The sequence below is a fragment of the Miniopterus natalensis genome, chromosome 19, assembly GCF_054644295.1.
Source record: "Miniopterus natalensis isolate mMinNat1 chromosome 19, mMinNat1.hap1, whole genome shotgun sequence".
In the NCBI taxonomy this organism is placed as follows: domain Eukaryota; kingdom Metazoa; phylum Chordata; class Mammalia; order Chiroptera; family Miniopteridae; genus Miniopterus; species Miniopterus natalensis.
In genome coordinates, this window is record NC_142099.1 from 13,835,253 (window position 1) to 13,856,721 (window position 21,469).

At 38.6% G+C, this 21,469-nt stretch overlaps 1 protein-coding gene across 4 annotated transcripts in view; it reads right to left on the reverse strand.

The window, feature by feature from the left end:
* The window catches only part of GON4L (gon-4 like), a 43,377-nt gene extending 23,176 nt beyond the window's left edge, over positions 1-20,201 (reverse strand). The window contains exons 1-14 of one of the 4 annotated variants that reach the window (XM_087828258.1): positions 20,055-20,201; positions 19,757-19,829; positions 16,801-17,334; positions 13,764-13,955; positions 10,937-11,130; positions 9,789-9,863; positions 9,564-9,614; positions 6,756-6,806; positions 6,337-6,432; positions 5,358-5,477; positions 4,679-4,849; positions 3,265-3,457; positions 1,109-1,210; positions 22-62 (exon numbers count right to left, since the gene is read on the reverse strand). In XM_087828258.1, coding sequence (XP_087684384.1) covers positions 22-62; positions 1,109-1,210; positions 3,265-3,457; positions 4,679-4,849; positions 5,358-5,477; positions 6,337-6,432; positions 6,756-6,806; positions 9,564-9,614; positions 9,789-9,863; positions 10,937-11,130; positions 13,764-13,955; positions 16,801-17,308 — 1,794 coding nt within the window. In that variant the 5' untranslated portion in view covers positions 17,309-17,334; positions 19,757-19,829; positions 20,055-20,201. Of the gene's footprint in view, positions 1-21; positions 63-1,108; positions 1,211-3,264; positions 3,458-4,678; positions 4,850-5,357; positions 5,478-6,336; positions 6,433-6,755; positions 6,807-9,563; positions 9,615-9,788; positions 9,864-10,936; positions 11,131-13,763; positions 13,956-16,800; positions 17,335-19,756; positions 19,885-20,054 lie in introns of those variants that run through there. The other 3 variants (XM_087828256.1, XM_087828257.1, XM_016221484.2) reach the window with 3 other exon arrangements.
* Positions 20,202-21,469: the final 1,268 nt, after the last annotated feature.

Consider the following 21,469-nt stretch of genomic DNA (forward strand, 5'->3'; position numbering starts at 1 on the left):
TACTCAAGGATCATTACTTACAGTTTCAAACAGCTCTTCCATCAATCCATTCACTTCCTTTTCTGCAAAAAAGCCAAACAGTATGTTGTTGGCACAAGTTAGTTTCATAAGCAGGAATTCCAAGAAGACAATGTATTTTCAGCAAGGCAGTTGACAAAATCCTCATATATATCTAACATTCATTCATTCAAAAACATTTACTGAACACCAACTATGCTTCAAACACTGTTCTAGATACTTGAGATAGATGACAGAACTAAATAGTCTTATTTTTGTGACATTTAAATTCTAGTGGTAAGGCATACATAAAATGTGAGCTAGATGATTTTACAATAAATTAAATTTATAGACCCATCCAACTGAAGTCAAGAGAGAAGTCTCCAGCAGTGTGAAATCAAGTTCCTATTGACTTTCTGCTTAAAACTCTTTGAGTTCTCCTTTTTGATAGATCAAAACTCAAGTTCAAGGTTCTCAAATTCAAGGTCTGAATATTGCTTACCTTTTCTACCACTATTCACTCAAACAACTATACCAACTACTATTTTCCAAACACACATTGTTGTTTTATAATTTTGCTATTTGTAGATGTTCTTACATTTGCAATATCCCTCTCTGCCCCCATTTACCAAAAATTTCCTATTCCTCCTTCAAAACTATGATAAAACATCTCATCTTGTGAATCCTTCCCTAAGTCCATCTACACTAACTTCATACCATATACTAGGTTACACCCTCTTTTAGCCTCTAGTAAGTATATTTATACACAATCTACTATTGTACCTATTACTTTGTATTATAACTTTTCCTGTTTGTATTCCCTACTAACCTATCATCCTATAAGACACAGGCCATGTCTTATTCATTATGGTATCCTAAGTACAATCCCTGCCAAATACTGGATTCAATACAGGGCTGTGGATATGTAAAAGGACAACTAATAGGCTTTCTGAATATATACCTAAATTTAAAGATTTATAGCAATGGGATAGAGGAAGCTTAAATGTCTTAGCTTGAATGGACTGCAAACTTTACCCTCAAAAATATACAAAGTAAACAATTGTAGATGGGGCACAGTCAAGAGCAGGACTCATAGTAAACACAGGCTCACTGGTGATTCTCACTGCCCGGTCGGTGCGGAAATCCTCTGTGTCTGGTTCATCACGGTCTTCCAGGAAATTATACTCTGGATCGTCATCATCGTCTGCCTCATCTAAGAAATAAAAAAAGTTTCAGACACTTATTTCCAACTCTAAACTATTATCGTCAGTGACAATTTAAGATATTCAGCACTATAAGAATCTGTTCCAATAAAGCATTTATTTTTTTTTTTATTAAAAAATATATTTTTATTGATTTCAGAGAGAGGAAAGGAGAGGGAGAGAGAGAGATAGAAACATCAATGATGACAGAGTCATTGACCAGATGCCTAGCCTGCAACCTAGGCATGTGCCCTGACCAGGAATCGAACCCCGATCGCCTGGATCCTAGGTCGACGCTCAACCACTGAGCCACGCCCGGCCGGGCTAAAGCATTTATTCTTAAGCCTTAAAATAATTTTTCTCTTCCTCCTCGCCTTTGCACAGATCACTTCCCACAGCTGATTCATCTCACCTGTCCTCTCCAATAAGCTAAATTCCTTCTTTCCTTCAAACAAGACTTAAATCTCTCAAAATGCAGCAAAAGTCAGAAAACTGAACATATAATTTATCTCAGGAATCCCACTTTTAGTGCATCCTATGAAAATAATACCTTTGTAAAACAATACGAAGGCATTGATAGAGAAAAAAAGGAATGACTCTAATTCCCCCAAATTAGGGAATGACTACAATACAAAATGCAAACGTGCAACATTCTATAAATGTTTAATACGTACATGACAAAAAACAACACAATATAATAACATATAATCATTAAGTTTTAAAAATTATATACCTACAATGGAATCAAAAATAACTAAAAATACACAAAAATAAAGCATTTGTTATGTTAGGGCACAGAATACGGTTGTTCTTCTCCCTCATAATTTCTCTATTGTTGATACTACAATGTCTTTCCCATTCCTCAATAAAAATTTTGAAGCAGTCATCAAATTACTATTATATTAAGGTAATATTTTTCCTGGGGAAATTTTATTTATTTATTTACTTATTTACTTATATATTTATTTATTTTAATCCTCACCCAAGGAGTGAAGATATTTTTCCCATTGATTTTTAAAGAGTGGAGGGGAGGAGGGGAGAGACAGAGAAACAGAGAGAGAAACATCGATGTGAGAGAGACACTACAAATGAAGTCAATCTGGTATCTTCTAAACCTACAAAAATTTATTGCACAAAACGATTAAGTGACACCTGACTTCCACTACAGTACACTTTTTTAAAATCACCAAAGACAAACTTAATAATGTTTATTTCCCAGTATTGAAGTAAGAACTTTTACTTATATTCTAAAATAAGGGTTATGGTAGGGATTCTTACACAATGTATAACTGGAGTCAACATTGTTTTTGTCTGATCAATACTCCTTCCTCACTTCTGGAAACACTTCTTTTGAGTAACTGAGTACTCCAACCACATTATTCTATGAGATGCTGCCAATCACAGAACTCCATGATGAAACAATCTCCCTATCAATCCCATGCAACACTAAGAGAATGAGCATGTGATCAAACCAAGCCAATCTGAGTTGTTCCCCTGGATTTTACAACTGGATTCTGTAGGAGAGAGTCCTTCTGATATGAGGACAAAGCAAGAAGTAAATGGTGTGCTTATGACCATGATTCCAGCCTTATAAAATAAAACAAGTTTGACAATGAAGTTGACTGACAAAAAGAAGAAGAGATGAGGCTATAGAGAAAGAAGGAGGACCTTAATAAGGCCTCAACTCTACTGCAGTTTTTCTGCCCTTCAGCAAAGTTTGGTTTCATTTGATGATCTTGCAAGTGGGAGTTTGGATTCTTTCACTTGCATCATAAAGAACCTTAACACAATAGTTGAGTGAGTCAATGTACTCCAATAAAATGGTATATAAAATTATGTGTGCATTTATGTTTTAGGAGAGGATTCTTAGCATTCAAAAGATTCCCAAAGATTCTTAACCAAAAAAGGGGGAAGGGGGGACTTTAACTGCTGATTTAAAGTAAATTGTTGGGGAAATACAAAATTCAATTAACCAAGAACACCTTCTTTAAGCTTCTAACTAATGAAAATTTTACCGCAGAGAAAATGGACAGAGTAGATAATAAATGCAAACAAAACTACTTACCTTCATTCCCCACATCATCATTCATGAGTCCCCCAAGCCACATCTTCCAGTCCTCATCATCTGCTGTATTGGGGTCATACATGTCTGGGGTGATGTCTGGAGCTTGAAGCTCTGCCTCTAGTTGTCCCAGGGGAACATCTTTCAGAGGCATCTTAGAGCGAGTTCGGAATGCAATAAGACTGTCATCCATTGGCTAGTCAATGGAGAAGGAAATAAAAACATGTCACTGAATGTCTAATGCTTCCAAATTCTCCAAACCTCATCATATCCTGTGTGCTTCTCTTCTTAGCTAGAACAACAAAGTCTCTTCCCTAAACAATTTGGGTTTATTAGTCTTTGTCTGAGAAACTTTAAGGACAATGACATCAGTCTTAAAACCAACATTTCAGGGACATTTATGACAGCTTTATTAAGCTATAATTTACATGTCATAAAATTCACCTTTAAAGGTATAAAATTGAGTGGATTTTACTATATTCACAGAGTTATGTGATCAACACTATCTAATTCCAGAACATTTTCATCACCCCCAAAAGAAATCCAATTCCCGGCTCAGCCAGGCGTGGCTCAGCGGTTGAGCATCGACCTAGGATCCAGGCAATCGGGGTTCGATTCCCAGTCAGGGCACATGCCCGGGTTGCGGGCTCCATCAATGGCTCTCTCATCGTTGCCGTTTCTCTCTCTCCCCCCTTCCTTACCTCTCTCTGAAGTCAATAAAGATATATTAAAAAAAAAAAGAAAGAAAGAAATCCAATTCCCATTAGGAGTCACTCCCCACTCCATTCTCATCTGCACCCAGTCTCTGTTAACCACTAATCTACTGTCTCAAAAGATTTGCTTATACTGGATATTTCATATAAATGGAACCATACTGTAGCCTTCTGCCTCTGGCCTCTTTTACTTAACATAATGTTTTCAAAGTTCATCCATTTTGTAGAATGTATCAGTACTCTGCCCCTCTTTATTGCACAATAATATTCCATTATATGGATATACAGCTTCTGGTTTATTCATTAATCAGTTGAAAATTTCAGTTGTTTCTTCTTGGGGCTATTATAATTAATGCTGTTATGAACATTCATGAACACATTTTTACACATTTTTGTTGTTGTTAATCCTCACATGAGGATTATTTTTCCACTAATATTTAGAGAGAGTGGAAGGAAGGCAGGAAGTGGGGAGAAAGAAGGAGAGGAGAGGGGGAGAGGGAGAAAGGGAGAAAAACAGACAGACAGACAGACATTGATGTGAGAGAGACATCAATATGATGCTGCATGTGCCCCAACCAGGACCGGTAACCCAGGTGCATGCCCTTGATCAGGAATGGAACCCAAGACCCTTGGGTGCATGGGGTGACACTCTAACCACTGAACCACATCAGCCAGGGCTCTCAGCGATTTAGAATTACATTCACCTGGAAAGAATCCATGCAGACCGGACTGGAAGCCAGTTCCTCATCCACAGCATGCAATTTCTCCATGAAAGTACTATCCCTGGTCTGTTTGGGCTTTGGCGGGGGCGGAGGCCCCATGGGTACTACCTCAGCACTGATGTGCCTGATGGCAGGTGTAGTAACTTTCTCAGCCTGATTAAAAGATGCAAGCACATTAAAAAATAAATGGAAGGTGGGGGGTGGGGGACAGAAGCAGGAAAGAGGCACATCTTTCATTTGCCAGTGATCTTTCTTGTCCCATCTAGATAAAAACAAAGGCTCTGTCAAGTATATGAATCTAATCAGGCTTCATGCTATTTCCAATGAAGTCAACAGGATACTACTTAGGTTACCAAAAGTGGGAAATCTAATACAATGGCTTTAGGACAATATTAGAAAATAGGTATGAAAAAGAGAAGGGTAGAAAAGAAGAAACTCTGCTAATCACTCATATTTGGCCCATTAATGAGAAATCACTGAGTTCAGTTTTCTCTTAAATGTTCATTGATTTAAGACACTTTGAAATCTAAACAGTTATAATCAGATGAAAATTCCAGGAAGATCCTGACATGATTAATGATCTTGATTCATGTTTAACAAAGGGTAATTGCTGAGAATTTATACAGTTATAACTTATCTCTTTTTTATGATACAGTTTTACCTCCGATAATATGCCACTCTCTTCATCTGTTTCAGTCATCTCAGAAGACTGTCTCAGTCTGGATTTCTTTGCCCCACGTGGAGACGAAGCAGTGCTTTCAACATCACTTTCCAATAAACTCTACAAAACAAATCCATTCACTTTTACATTTATGCCTCTACCTTATTCCACTGAGTTTGAAGTATCTCAAGAGAATGAATCACAAACTATCAATCACTCAATTAGTCAGAGTAACGGAAAATACTTTTAAATAGAAGCTTAATATTCTGAAGGTGGGAACAGGGATGATCAGATCAATATGCTCATCAGCAACGCAAACTTTGTAAAACTGTAAGGCATTCACTAAAAATCCTTTTATAAACAAGTCAAAGAATACATTACTAGAATATTACACAGAGATAAAAATTAACTATAGCTATAAGCAACAGTATAGATGAATCTCAAAGGATTAATGTTGAACAAAAAAGAAAGTCAGACACAAAAGAATACATACACTAAGGGCCCATTAATATAAGGTTTAAAAACAGTAACTGAACTACAGTGTGTAGAGCTGCACATTTAGGTGATATAACTATAAAGAAAAACAAGGGAGTCATTACCAAAAAGTCAGGACAGTGGTTTTCTTTAGGGGAAGAGAAATGATTATGATCATGAAGGGCAAATAAAAGGTATCCTGGCAAAGACTTTGGAGAATTTTCATGAGAATGAGCTTTATAATTAAGATGTAAATTTTTATTGTATGTACAGTTCTGTATGTTAGGTATGTGTTATATTTCATAATACAAGACGTGAAAAAATTAAGAGAGTGTGAAAACACCTCAGAGTCTTAGATTTATGCAAAGTGAGCAGAAAAAAGAACTATGCCTCAATCCTCTCTACATAACACAGGTGACATTATGAAGGAAGAAAATATACTCTGCCTTACTGAACCCAAATTTTTTCTATATTATCAACTAACACTCACAGGGTCACTACTGACCTCTTCAGCAGTCTCATCTTCTTCTTCATCATCTGGCTGGTACTCTTCATCTGAGGAATCATCTTCTTCAAGATTGATATCCACAAACTGAGGAGGCTTCATAAGTACAATTACAGAAAGAAATGAAGTAAATAAGAAATATAAGTCATATGTATTTGGAAAATAAGGAGGAAAAGGCAGAGCAGGAAAAAAACATCCTAAAAGCACAATGAGCTAAAGCAAGTAACAAGAAGCAGGGGTTAAAGAGACTCCTACCAAGACAGTCAAACCTAGGAATAACAGAATAGAAAACTTAAAGCTGGAATTTTGGATGTTTTAAATTAAAAGTCCCAAAAATATTAACAAATAGAAAGTACTTAGGTTTCAAAACTGATGAAGTCTTTCTGGAAAAGTATAAGAATTACCTCTTCCAAGTTTACCTTAATTTCATTGGCCTTCTTAATTGGTGAAATATTCCATGTTGGAATTACCTACCAACAAAGAATATAAGTAATTAAGTTCTTTTAACTGAAATAGGTTTTTTCATTTTTACTTCCTCTTTACTATTACAAAAAGCCATCTACCTACCATAGAGCTGCCCTGAGCTAGGGGTATTGGTCATCCCTGAGGGTATACTTGACAGGAGAAAAGGTGAGAAATCTATTTCCATCATTAGCATTTCTTCCCTATACCTAGTAAGACTCTGTACCTGTCTTGTCTACTTTATATCACAGCTTAGGTTCACACAGAATAATGAATGTGAAAGCTATTTATAAACTAAAATATTATAGGTGATAGTAGCCTTTTGACATCAGTGATTTTTTAGTCAATTACATAAATCTACCATAAGTATGCCTCCAAAAAACCCAGCCACAAAAAGTTCTTAGGAAAGGATTTATGGGTGAAATGTCAAGTTGTCCACAACTTATTTCCATATAGTACAGGAAAAAATAGTAGATAAGAGTTACAAAACAAGTATGTCAAAATTTTACAATTGTTAAATCTAAATGAAATATGGATTCACTAAAATTCATTCAACTTTTTTCATGTTTTAAAACAATAGAGTTGGGGGGAAATTTTTTAAAAGAATTTTTAAAATCTCCTACATAGTGCTGACAAAATGCCATTGAAGTGGATAATTTCTTGACCATTTACTTGTGACCCAATAAAAATCATTTTATGAACAAAATCCAATAGGCCACTAGGTTCTGCCTCTACAAGGAGCCTCAGGTTTTCCACATCTCAGCCCTGCCACATTCTGGCCATGTATCTAGCTCTGTAGCTAGGCCCATACAAAATGTAAAGGGGATGATGTAATTCAGGTCCACACATTCATGTTTGTTTCTGAACCAATCAGTTTCCCTATTGCCAAATCCATCAGGAAGGCAAAGCAGCATCTGGAAGTGTACTGGAGTCATTCTATTAAGCATTAAGAAGCAAGAGGAACTCTAATTCTGCTCTCCCACATAAACTATAGTCTTGGGTTGTTCAACTTCTCTGTACCTGTTTGTGGGTTGGTAAATATAATCCAGTGCCTAATTTGGATCTCACTGGCCTTTTATTCAAAATCAAAGGTGGAATTAATGTTAATTACACTCTATATGTCAGGCAGACTTCATATAACTTGTCTCACTGATGGCTGCTTTCATCATAGCTACCACATGTTCATTTGTGTACTTCCTGGAGAAAAATGACATTTCATTTAATGCAACCAGGGTTAGTTGATTAAACTAAAAAATATGATGTGGCTGTCAAAAAAAAATAGCCAATGCAACCTCAGGCTGCATTAAGAGAAATATGGTATCTGGAACATTGAGGGGATAATCTAACTTTAACTGTACTAGTTAAAACACATCTGGATCAGTAGATTCCACTTTTGGCATCCTTTTAAAAGGATATAGACAAACTAGGCACATTCAGAAGAAAAGGGTGACTGGTGAAAGTACTCAAAGCCTTGTCACATGAAGACCAATAAAAAAATTGGGAGATGTTTAACAAGAAAAGAATGTTACAAGAAGACATGGTTGTTTAACTAGAGAAAAATTCATGTGGAAGAAGAACAGACTTTTCTTCTCTAGGGCTGCAAGGAACAGAACTGGACAAATAAAAACTACAATATGCACTCTGGATCCATCTTCCTTACTATCAGAGATAGAATGGACTCCCTCTGAACCACCTACCACCTGCCTAGTCACAGAAGGTAAGCACAAAATGGACAAGTGTCTGTTAAGCAGGATGTAACATCGTTCCAAGCATCAAAGACCTTGCTGTACCAGAATACTTCAGAAGTCTTTAAGTGGTTCTCATACTTTAGTGTGCAAAAGAACGAACTAGTGTGTTTTCAACAATACATATACCCAGGCCCTACCCATGGGTCCTGCTTTCTAGGTCTGAGGTGAGCCCAAGAACGTGCATTTTTAACAAGAACTCCTAAGGGAACAGCCAGTGTGGCTCACTGGCTGAATGTCCACCTATGAACCAGGACGTCATGGTTTGATTCCTGGTTCGATTCCCGGTCAGGGCACACTCCTGGCTATGGGTTTAATCCCCAGTAGGGGGCATGCAGGAGGCAGCGAATCAATGACTGTCATCATTGATGTTTCTCTCTCTCTCCCTCCCTCTCTCTCTCTGAAATTAATATTAAAATATATATATATATATTTAAAAAAAAAAAAAAAGAACTCCTGAGGGAACACACACCAGGGTGATCTTCATGCAAGTGGTCCCTGGGACACACTATGAAAAACACTACTCTATACACTACCACATATAACATGAATAGAACTGACCTCTCATTGCTTTCAACAATTCTAAATGGTTACCTAGCACTTCCAAAATTGCACCACATCAACTAAAATAAAAATAAACTATGACGATGACTTCATATATTCTATCTTTACTTGTCTTTTACAACTCTTTTGTTAAGAAGGGAAACCCAGCCCAGCCGGGCGTGGCTCAGCGGTTGAGCATCGACCTGGGATCCAGGCAATTCGGGTTCGATTCCTAGTCAGGGCACATGCCCGGGTTGCAGGCCCCATCAATGGCTCTCCCATCATTGATGTTTCTATCTCTCTCTCTCCCTCTCCTTTCCTCTCTCTGAAATCAATAAAGATATATTTTTAAAAAAAAAAAAAAAGGGAAACCTAGACCACAATAAATTTTCTCTATATTTTTTCCCTACAAATAACCTGAAATTAGATCTTATTTACCAACCAAAATATACAATAAAGAAAAAACAAAACACGCACCACTCCTTTTTCCACCACTTCCTTAAGTTTAGAGCGTGTCATTTTGGGCTCCTAAAGAGGGGAAAATGAGAAGAAGAATCAATAAAAATCATTGTGTAATTCTTCGATTTTGAGATGCTTTGCCCCCAATTGTCAAACTGTAGACTCTGAAGTGACCTCCTACACTTAGCCAGTTTATAGGTAGCTCTGTTCCATGACATTAAAAAATGACAATCAACTACTCACAAACATTGGCATATCTTCGGTCTCACTAATGGCTGCTTTCATCATTGCTACCACATGTTCATTTGTGATTACTTCCTGGAGAAAGATGAAATTGCACATTATGCAACAAAGGTGTATCATCTAAATAATATTCATCTCTCTAATTCTGCTAGACATGTGTAGAGACAAATGGGAGCTAGATACTCAAACAGCTTCAGATTGGGGTAATGGAAGGCAACTAAAAGCAAAGAAGCAAGTTTTGGACAAAAACACTCAGCTCCAAGCAATGTAACAGCAAATGGACCATCTTATCACCTTGCTGACAGGCTGTTTTGAACCAGAACTCACCTGTGAGGCCAGCTACTTCGGTCAGCAAGGTGTATAAAATTACTTAAATTAATGTAAGTGCAGACACAAGTTATCCCCTGACCGGTCAGCAAGGTGATTTTATTAGCTGCTACAGGGAATAGGAATGGCTTACATAAAAAGAGATTCTGAGGTAACTATACGCTTAAGAGAAACAGTAATAAACAACAAAGGCTTTGTAAATAGCTGTGCTGCTACATATCAAAGAACAGTATTTGCATATGTGCAAAGTACTGTAAACTGTTAACTGGGCATCTTTTCAGGCATATTAACCCACAAAAGAGTAAATCCAGTATAAACATTATCATCTTAAACTATGATAAATAATACAATAAACAAATCAGTGGAAGGAAGTAGAGGAACAGTTTATCTTTCCAGTTAAGCTCTTCTTTAACATGTGTTCTGATTTCAAACATGTGCTGAGTGCAAAGAGAACTCTATCTTGAAATGTAAAATGTTTTGCCTGGCCGGGAGTGGCTCAGCAATTGAGCATCGACTTAGGATCCAGGAGTTGAAGTCTGATACCCGGTTGCAGGCTCAATGCCCAGTCAGGGGTGCGCAGGAGGCAGCCGAACAATGACAACTCCCTCATCATTGATGTTTCTATCTCTCTTCCTCTCCCTTCCTCTCTGAAATCAATATAAATATATTTTTAAAAAAGAAAGAAATGTAAAATGTTTTGCCATAGGTAACACAAAATTAGTTAATTCACATACCAAGAGTCAAGAATTTCCTGAGTATGTTTATTTGCTTTCCATGAAAAATTTCCATTCCAATTACATAGCTGTTCCAGTCTTACTCACATGAAGAATGTTTCGCACATTGACTGCTGTCAGATTGTGCTGCTTGGCGCCATCCTCTAAGGTACGGTCAAGCATATCATCCAGTTTCGGGTCATAAGCCAAAGTCCCTTCTTCTTGATCCCTTCCATCTCGTTTCCTCTTAGTTCCCTTTTTCTTTTTCTGCCTTTTTTCACTTTCTTCACTGTCTTGCTCTTCTGCAAATCAACCAAGAACATCACCAGAATCTCTAAAATAATTGCTCCTGGAACTTAACCCCAAAAGGCAACCTTGTAAAAGAAAAACAAGCTGCCAGCCATCTAGCCCTGGAAATCAAAGACTATGATATGGTAGTGGTGGTAATGGCGGAGGTGGTAGAGCTGTTATAGTAATAATACCTAACTTTCATTGATTATTTATTTTGTCACATTCTTCTACACACTTTATATATATATTAATTCATTTACTCTTCATAAAGACATTATGAGGTAGACTATTCTTTTCCCCACTATACAGATGAAGAAACTGAGGCAAAAAGATAAGAAACTTTTCCAAGAGCTAGTAATGAGAGACCATATTTTTTAGCCAAAGCACTCTAGCTCTAGACCCTCAGCAGCCTTAATTAGTGCTCTATATTACTGGGCCTTGGTTTGTGGCCCAGTTCTATAACTTAGCAGGGTAACCTTGGTAATAGTCTCATTTTTTTCTCTTATAAAATACAGATATTTGCCCAGCCAGTGTGAGTCAGTGGTTGCGTGTCAACCCATGCACCAACAGGTCAAAGGTACGATTCCCAATCAGGGCACATGCCCAGGTTACAGGCTTGATCCCCAGTAGGGAACGTGCAGGAGGCAGCCAACTTATGTTTCTCTCTCATCAATGTCTCTCTCTCCTTTTCCCTTCCTCTCTCTCTAAAAATCAATAAAAACATATTTAAAATACAGGTATTTGCCCATCAAGGATGCCATGTAGATTAAGTTAAATAATATATATCAAAGTGCTGTATAACCAATGAAACATTATACAAATACAATTTTGTTGTTGTAATCCTCACCCGAGGATATTTTTTCCACTGATTTTTAGAGAGAGTGTAAGAGAGGTGGGAAAGGAGAGAGAGAGAGACATCGATGTGAGAGAGGCAGATCAATTGGTTGCCTCACGCACTCACCCCAACCGGGGCCAGGGATTGAACCTGCAACAGAGGTATGTTCCCTTGACTGGGAATTGAACTTGCGATGCTTCAGTACACAGGCTGATGCTCTAATCACTGAACCACACCGGCCAGGGCAAAAAAAATTTTCTTAATCTCATACAATATATAAAAAGCCTACAACTGCCCTGGCCAGGTAACTCAGTTGTTTAGAGAGCTGTTTCAATACCACACGGTTGCAGGTTTGATCTCTGGTCAGGGCCCATGCAAGAATCAATCAATGAATGCATAAATAAGTAAAACAACAAATCAATGTTTCTCTTTTCTCTCTCTGCACCCCCTTCCTCTCTCTAACAAAATAAAATTTAAAAGTTCAAATAATAAAAAGCCTAAAACTATTATCATACATAATGAAGGAATACTGAACACCTTCCCCCAAGTTCAAAAATGAGACATGGATATCCACTATCACCACTTCTAAACTACATAGTAATTTGGAACAAAGAAATAAAATAAAACCACTGAGGTTCACCTTAAAAGCATTTTAAGTTGAATAAAGAAGTCTATTTACTTGTCTGTATGTGTTATATTTCACAATAAAAAATATTGTTCAAAGAATTTTTAAAAAGGTCTAATCCTACTAATTCCACTTAACAAAAATAAAGTACATATGTTCACCAAGAGATCTATAGTACAATGTTCACAGCAGCACCATTCAGAGTAGCCTACAACTGGAAATGATCTGAATGCCCATTATGAGTTTCTCATTTTTGTTTTTTTTTTGTTTTATAGAGAGAAGGGAGAAGGGGAGAGAGAGAGAAAAACATCAGTGAGAGAAAGAAACATCGATCAGTTAGTTGCAGTCTGTACCCACCCAACTGGGGATAGACCCCACAACCTGGGTATGTGTCCTGACTAGGAATCCAACCCACGACCCTTCAGTGTACAGGACAATGCTCCAACCAACTGAGCCACACTGGCCAGGGCAAGAGTTGAATGCATAAAGAAAATGTAGAATATTCCAACTACATAGCAGTGAAAATGAACAACCTACAAGTACACGCAACAATGTGGACCAATTTCATAAACATATTGTTGAGTGAAAAAAGGCAGTCACAAAACATGCATAAATATTCCATTCATATAAAGTATAAAACAGATGAACCAATCTACACTGCCAGAAGTCAGGATAATGGTTACTCATGGGTAGGGTGCTGGTAATAACTGAAAGGGAGTACTACTTTTGCGTACTGGTAATATTCTGTGTTTTTTTTTTCAATCCTCACCTGAGGATATGTTCACTGATTTTTTTATAATCCTCACTTGAGGATATGTTCAGAGAGGGGAAGGGAGGGAGAGAGAGAAAAACAACAACACAACATAGATGTTAGAGAAATACTGATTAGCCATCTCCTGTATGTGCCCCAACTGAGGACTAAACCTGCAACTCAGGCATTTGCCCTGACCAGGAATTGAACCCGCAACATTTGGTGTATGGTACAACACTCCAACCGAGACACCCAGCCAGAGCAATAATATTCTGTTTCTTGATCTGGTTGCTGGTTACATAGGTGTATTAAAAACTCTGAAAATTCAATAAACTTGTATATCTTAGGATATGTACACTCTTTTTCACATTATACTTCAATAAAGAAAGTTCTTTTTTTTTTATTCTTTTAAAGTGAAAAAAAGAAAGCCTACCCATTGGAATAAAGAGTCCATCATCCTCTATCTCTTCCTCAGCTTGGTGATCTGAAGTCCTGGGTGGCTTTCCTTGAGGAGAAGCACAGACATCTGGCTGAGATGATTTTCTAGGCTGGGCTCCTGGTTTTACAGAGTGGTTGCCTGCTGGCAGTAAAGGCATCTCTCCTCCAGAATGCATCTGAGGTTTCCCTAGAAGAATCACAAACAATGCTTCACACTTTCACCATTCTCAGTCATACTCTGTTGTAGAAATCAGGATCTTGTTATAAAGTCTTTTTTAGGTAGATAACTTCATTAATGATGCATATACTATAGAGGCATTCCTCTCTCTTAAAGACAGTGTTCTAAGAAAAATATTGAAATATGCTCACATCCAGTTTACTCATCTGTAATGTCAGGGAGTTGAAGTAGATAATTGCTAAGGTCTTTCTAGCTCTCTAACACTGTGAGCTAAGCACTTTTTTCCTATAGAAAAATCAGATTAGTACTTGGGGGGGTAGGTTATACTCCTGACGACAGAGGGACATTTTATATAGGTGACTATTAACACCACACTTAATTAACTATAAACAATATCCTGAACTGACATTGCAAATCAATTTTACAGAGTATTAGAGTAAAAATCACTAAAAATTATCAACATATCATTTTACAGTTCATTAGACAACTTTCTCCTTTCTCACCTCAACTCTAAAAGAGTGCTATTTTTCTTTTTGGGGGTAGTTTTTAAAAAAGCAAAGAAACATTCATGCAGTAGCAGAAGTAAACAGAATAAATTTGCCATGGGAAAAGAATACACATTAAATAAATAAAAAGAATACACAGAATATCTATAAAATATACACAAGGAATTATTAAACAGTGATTGCTATTGAGAAGACAACTTGAGGAAGAGGACAGAGTGAAAGAGTGCCTCATTTTTCACTGTGTGCTTTCTGTATTTATGAAATTTTTTTCCATGTGTGTATTACAGTCAAAAAGATTGTTTTCAAAAAGGGGTCACGTTATTTGTCACTCAGCTCCATTCAAAATTGACAGCCTATTCTGTACTTTTGTGAACTACTATCTCATCAATATTAGCAATTTCAACTGGCGTTAAGTATGATTTTAAACTGGAGGACCCTCCCCACCAACAAAGAAAAAAAGCCTTTATTTTGAAATAAAATATGAATCAATCCTTAATAGTATTTACCTTCAATTTTACTTCTGTTACTTCTGGAGCCCATGACAACATCACAATGTCAAAAAGCCTAAAGGCTTTGGCTTTAATATGGACTGTACAAGGAGTTGAATCCTAAATCCATCAAATCAAAAGTTCCTCGTAGCCAAATTTCTCATAAAGGGAAATTCTGCCCTGGCTGGTGTGGAAAAGTGGTTAGAGCATTGGCCCAATACACCAAAGTAGCGGGTTCGAAACCCAGTCAGGGCACATACAATAATTAACCAATGAATGCATAAATAAAGAACAAAAAATGAATGTTTCTTCTCTCTCTTCCCCCCCTTTCCTCTCCCTCTCTAAAATCAATTTTTAAAAATTATTTTTTAAAAAACGGTACTTCTATCAGTAGCATAGAAGAGCGGTCTCATTATTCAACAATCTATAATAATTTGTAGAATTAACAATGTCTAACATTTTAAAACTGAACTGATACAAATGACTTTTTAAACAAACATACTAGAGTCTTTACATCTAAAGCAAAATACAGAAGCTCACTTTGGTAGGTAGAGCTTCCATTTATATTTTTGCAACCTAAAATACATTTGCAACTACTCTAAAACTATTCCTACATTTATCCGCTGCACCATACTCCACATAGAGAAAATGTTCCTTTTCTCTGCAACCTTTTTTTTCTCTGAACCCATCTAAACTTTTTTGTTGTTGTTAATCCTCACCTGAAGATATTTTTTCCACTGCTTTTCAGAGCATGGGAGTGAGGAAGGGAAAGAAAAACATCAATGTGAGAGAGACGCGGTCAACTGTTTTCTCCCGCAGGCACCAGAACACACCATGACTGGGGCAGGGATCGAACCTGCAACCCAGGTACATGCCCTTGACCAGAATCAAACCCATGACCCTTCAGTGCATGGATCAATGCTCTAACCATTGATCCACACAGCCAGGCCTATCTCAATTTAATTCCTCTCTCAAAAAACCTCTTAGGACCCCACTCTTCCTTTTTCCTATCAATGTGCTAGATGCTGAAAGACCTTAGAGAGAAGACCTTAGAGAGAAGTCAAGGCGGGTAAAAGAGAGATAGAGAAGAAAAAGCCCTATTCAGAGCATATATATAAATTGTTTACTGCCAGTGTAAGAAATGTAAATGATAACATGAAGACAATTACCTGAGAACTGTAGAAACCAACTAATTAAAAGCTGAAATCTGCCTAAATTAGAACTTTACTTTGCAGTCCTCTAGTCCAAGCTTTCATCTAGCGCCCTGGTAGATGGGCATGAAAAACAAAGCCCTTCGCAATCTAAACACAATCTACCACTCTGACGTCACCTCTCACCACTTCTTCCAAGCAACAATGTCACCATCCTCTTCTGCCTCTGACCTCTGAGCAGACTATTGTTGGCCTATGAAACCCCATGCCATCATTCTGTCAAACTGCAACTCATCCTTCAAGTCCCAAGGGTTATGTCATCTCTGTAAAGTCCTTCCCAATGTCCCAGGCAGTAGTCTCTCCCTCTTCAACCACGACAGCTCACTCCTCCACAAGGCCCACTTCATGGATACCCATCAAATCACAAAAAGCGGTACACAGTACATATCTCCAGACATGAAAGGATAGAGAAAGGAAAGAACACAGAAGATTTCAAGAATGGGAAGAAAGAAGAAAGTATCCACCAATTCATAAAGTACACCGCTGACCTTAGGAGCTCTGCAGTTCCAATTCCATACCAAATCAGGATCCCCTTTTAGAAAAACTAAATTTTGTAAAGGCACCGCCAAGAGTGAAGTAGCAAAGGCAAAAGCAATGCCAAAATGTTATTTACAAGGAAAATGTAGCCTAAAGACCTTGCATATCTTACCTCCGTCTTCCTTAACTTCTTCACTAGGCTCTCCTGAAAAAGGCTCCTTTGTGATAGGATGATCATCACCTCTGTCTTCTTGGGTAACTGGCTTAGGCCTGAGTGTTATTTTCTTCCCTCTCCTTGAGCCAGTGGCATGGAGTTTTTCTTTATCAATATGTACGTTAAGGTGCTGGGAAGACTCCAAGGAAGGTAGGGTGATTCCCTTAGAGATGGCCACATCAACAGCTTCTAGAGCTGGTGCATTTGTGTCCTGGATAAGTACCCTGGAGCTCAAAGATGGGTCCTCTATACCAAGCTGATTTCCTGCATCCTGCACAGATTCAACTTCGAGGTCAGCTGCTCTATCATGACTTTGACCCCAGGACAGTGACACTGACCCCAAGTCTTCAACCTGGTCAGATTCTGGTTTAACAGCTGACTCTAGGTCTAAGTCATCTTCCTCCTGGTTGCCCTGATGCTGTGGGAGTTCAGTCACTGCAGTTCTTCTCTTCTTACTGGGCAACATTTTAAAAGTCCTACTTTTGTCCCATCCTGAAAGGAAAAAAGCAAGCTCTCATCACCTCATATTAATTATGATAATACTTCCTCAAATACCTCTTCACTTACTCATTTCAATCATAAGCACAGTACTTTATATCAAATACACAATCTCCCATTAGGTGGAAGTAGACAGACAGTGGGTAGAGTGCCTGAGTTGAAATCCTAACTCTACCATTGATTAGTAAGTTATCTTGGCTGAGTGACTTAACCTCTCTAAACTTCAGTTTCCTCAACTGTAAAAAAAATTGTTTTTACCTCATAGAGTTGTTATAAGAACTACATAGCGCCCGGCTGGGAGTGGCTCAGCGGTTGAGCATTGACCTGGGATCCAGGCGATCGGGGTTCAATTCCTGGTTAGGGCACATGCCCCGGTTGCGGGCTCGATCAATGACTCTCTCATCATTGACGTTTCTATCTCTCTCCCTCTCCTTTCCTCTCTCTGAAATCAATAAAGATATATTTAAAAAAAGAAAAAAAAAGAACTACATAGTAAGTGATTAGTGTCAGTTATTATTATTACCATCAGGAGGGTAAAATAGCATGATGCTGAGACCATCCTGAGTCAAACTGTCTGGATTTGTCTCCCAGGTCAGATTCTCTCCAGCTTTGTAACCCTGTATAAATTACTTAATCTAAATCTCAGTTTCTTCAGTTATAAAGTGAAATAAAAATAGCACCTACATGAGTAGATAGTAATTTATTAGATCAATAAGTGTTTTCTATTGTTGTTTGCATTAACAGAAACAATCCAAAAGCAAAGTGTGGTTGTCTAAAGAGGTTGGCCTTGCCCTGACTGGTTAGAGTGTTAGCCAACACACCAAAGGGTCTCCAGTTCGATTCCCAGTCAAGGGACAGTACCTGGGTTGCAAGTTCCATTTTTTACCTCAGTCCGGGTGTGTGCAGGAGGCAACCAATGGGGATGTGTCTCTCTCACATCAATGTTTTTCTCTCTCTTCTCCTCTCTCCCCCATCCCTCCCTCCCTTCTACTCTCTCTAAAAATCAATGGGGGGGGGGGAATATCCTTGGGTGAGGATTAACAAATAAAGAAATAAATAGGTTAGGCCATATTAACAGAAATTTTGTGTTGTAAACAAGAGAGATTCCTACTGTCCTCTGCACTATGTTACTTCTAAATTCTTGCTTTCAATTCCAGTTATCACATTTAAGGGCAACACTAATCTAAACTGGAGGGTATCTTATGTTCTTATAGCACCTGTTTACAAACCTCTTTTATAATAATTATCACTTTTGTGACTGCCTCGTGTCTGTCTCCTTCCCATCTCCCTCCACAAAACCTATGTGCTTTTTCAGGAAAATAACTCTTTCAACTAGTACCCCTAGTACCGGGAAATATCTGCCCTATTGAAGACACTCAATGAATGTTCCCTGAAGAAACGAATGAATGAAAGAGGGCATGGCCCTGGCCAGTGTGGCTCAGTTGGTTGAGTGTCCTCCCATGCACCGAAAGGTCACCGGTTCCATTCCCTGTCAGGGCACATGGCCAGGTTTTGGGATCGATCCCCTAAGACGCAGCAGATGAATGTTTCTCTCTCTCATCAATGTTTCACTCTCTCCCATCCTCTCTCTCTCTCTAAAAAAATCAATAAAAGCATATTTAAACAAAAAAAGTGTGAACTTCCTACTCTGTGCTCATCTTATGCAGCACTTGGACCAAGAGTTAAGCATTATATCGAAACTTTCTACCCAAAGAACTTTACTCAATAAAACAGGTACAAGAATAAAATAAGCTGCCTTGTGTTACAGTGAGTTCTTCATCACTGACAATGTTCAAGGTCTGAATGCCCACCTACCAGGGCACTAGATGAAAGCTTGGACTAGAGGAATGAAAAATAAAAGTTCTAACTCTTTCCCCGCCTCCTTTTCCTTTAAAAATTCTTTCCCCTATTTATTGCTTTGAGAGAGTGAGAGTGACTGAGAGAGATTTGTTGTTCCACTTATTTATGCATCATTGGTTGATTCTTCTATGTGCCCTAACCGGGGATCAAACCCACAACTTTGGTGTATCCAGAGGACGCTCTAACCAACTGAGCTAACTGGCCAGGGCAAAGTTCTAACTCTTATGAGCTTGAGCTATAAAGTTAGTTTTAAACTTCCCTAACTTAGTTTCCACAGGTCACTAGGAGAGATCTCCCCCACCCTCCAATTTACCAACGCCCGTATCTTGCTAATTAAAACTCAACAAACACGTGAAGATCCCGTTGACAGGGAGGGTGGTGAGTGGGTTAAGAGGAGTGGAAGTAGCTTAGGTGAGTCCTGTATTTCACACACGAATTACTGAGATCCAGAAAAGGGAAAAAAAAAAAATTAAGAAACACAGCTGCCATTTAAAGCCAGCGGCGTACAGGGATAAGCTCCAGGCACTTATAATACAGCAGTTCTAAAGTCGCTCACCTTTTAGGAACTGGAGTGAGACCAACAGGGTGAAAGCGCGCAGCTCCGGGGGTAGCCCCAGCGCGAGCCCCTCCTGGGAAAAGATTTCAAAAAGGGGTCCTCACTGCGCTGTTTACCTAGGGGCCGCCGAAGACCGGCCCAAGACCCCACCCCCGGCTAGACACCCTCACACCTCTACCTTCTGTCACACACCCCGCGCCTGCCCTCACCCCCGGCCCCCTCAGCCTGGACATCCTCCGCCCGAACGTCCAGCTCCCACTCGCCACTTCCCGCCTCACGGCACTCGACAGTCCCTCACCAGCGCCCGATCCCGCGGAAACTCGGCGTCCGTGCCACCGGAAGTCAGCCAGCGGCAGCAGCTTACGTCCGCGCCGCCAAGTCGCGGCGCGTAGCGTCAGGACGTCAAGGAGCATGGTCCAACCACGAGGCGCCGTCCTATTTTAGGGCGGGTGAAGCCGCAAGGCTAGCACGTCAGTTGTGGGCAAAAATATTTTAAGGAAATAACCTCTCTTTCTCGGTTCTTGGGGCTATCCTACTCAAAACATGCCTTGCGATTGAGATGCAGTAGTTTAACCGGAAAACTAATCCTTCTCGCCTCGTGACACCTGGAATACGGGACCACGGAAATGGAGAATTTAGAAAATTTCAGAAAGGAATCCCTGGGTTACTAATAGTGCAGTTATTTGTAATAGTGAGTCATGGACTCACTCCATAGTAATTATTCATATCCGTATAGTACTCTGCCATTTTTCAAAATTCTTTCACTTACGTTATCATAGGTGATTTGATCTTCACGATAAATCCTGTAGAACAATGTATGTTATTATACTTTCAAGTTTACACACAACAAATTTCTGGCTCAGCTGGATAGGTGATTTCACAAAGATATACAGCTATCAAGGGGAATAAGGTATCCTTAACTCTAGCCTCTAATGCATTGATCCAATGTCCAGAAAGCATAGTTGATTCAATACCTGTGTTTTGAATAAATGAATGACTCCTCGAACCATGTTCTTTCCACTTTTCTAGAAGGAGAGAATGTTAAAGCTGGAAAAATACATTCAACTCTCTCATTTTACAAGTGAACTGCCAACAAATATTTATGCCTTTAAAGAATCTATTTGACCTGATCTTGTCTGTAAACAAACTCCAATAGGATGAAGTATCTACAGCCAAAACGAAGAATGAAATTGATGCTGTCATGGACATAACTGCAATCTCACTCTAATCTGGATCACCCTAACACTCCCAAATGCCAAGGAAGTCTCTAGAAACTTGGGGTTTCATTTGTGCCCGGCTTTTGAACCTGCAGAATATGAGTACTTCCCTGGGGCACTGTCTTTCAGTCTTATCTTGCATTTTGGAAGGAAAAGTTTTGTTGCTCACAGGGTTTCAAATATCAGAACTTGTCTGGTCATCTGTTGGTTTGCGTATGCTCTCTCTTAAGCAGCCTAAGCATTTGACACTTTTAGAAAATAAATATGCAGCACTGATTAACTTTGGCATTCTTCATTAGTCTTTTTATAAAAACAGCTTTAATTTACACACCACAAAATTCATCCATTTTACTTGTATAATTAAAATATAAGTAAGTTTTCAGTCACACAACCAACACAAGGTTGGATCTTTAATTAGAGTTATAGAGTTCTGAAGTTTAAGAAAGTTCCCATACCTAGCTGGTTTGGCTCAGTGGTCAGAGCATCAGCCAGCAGA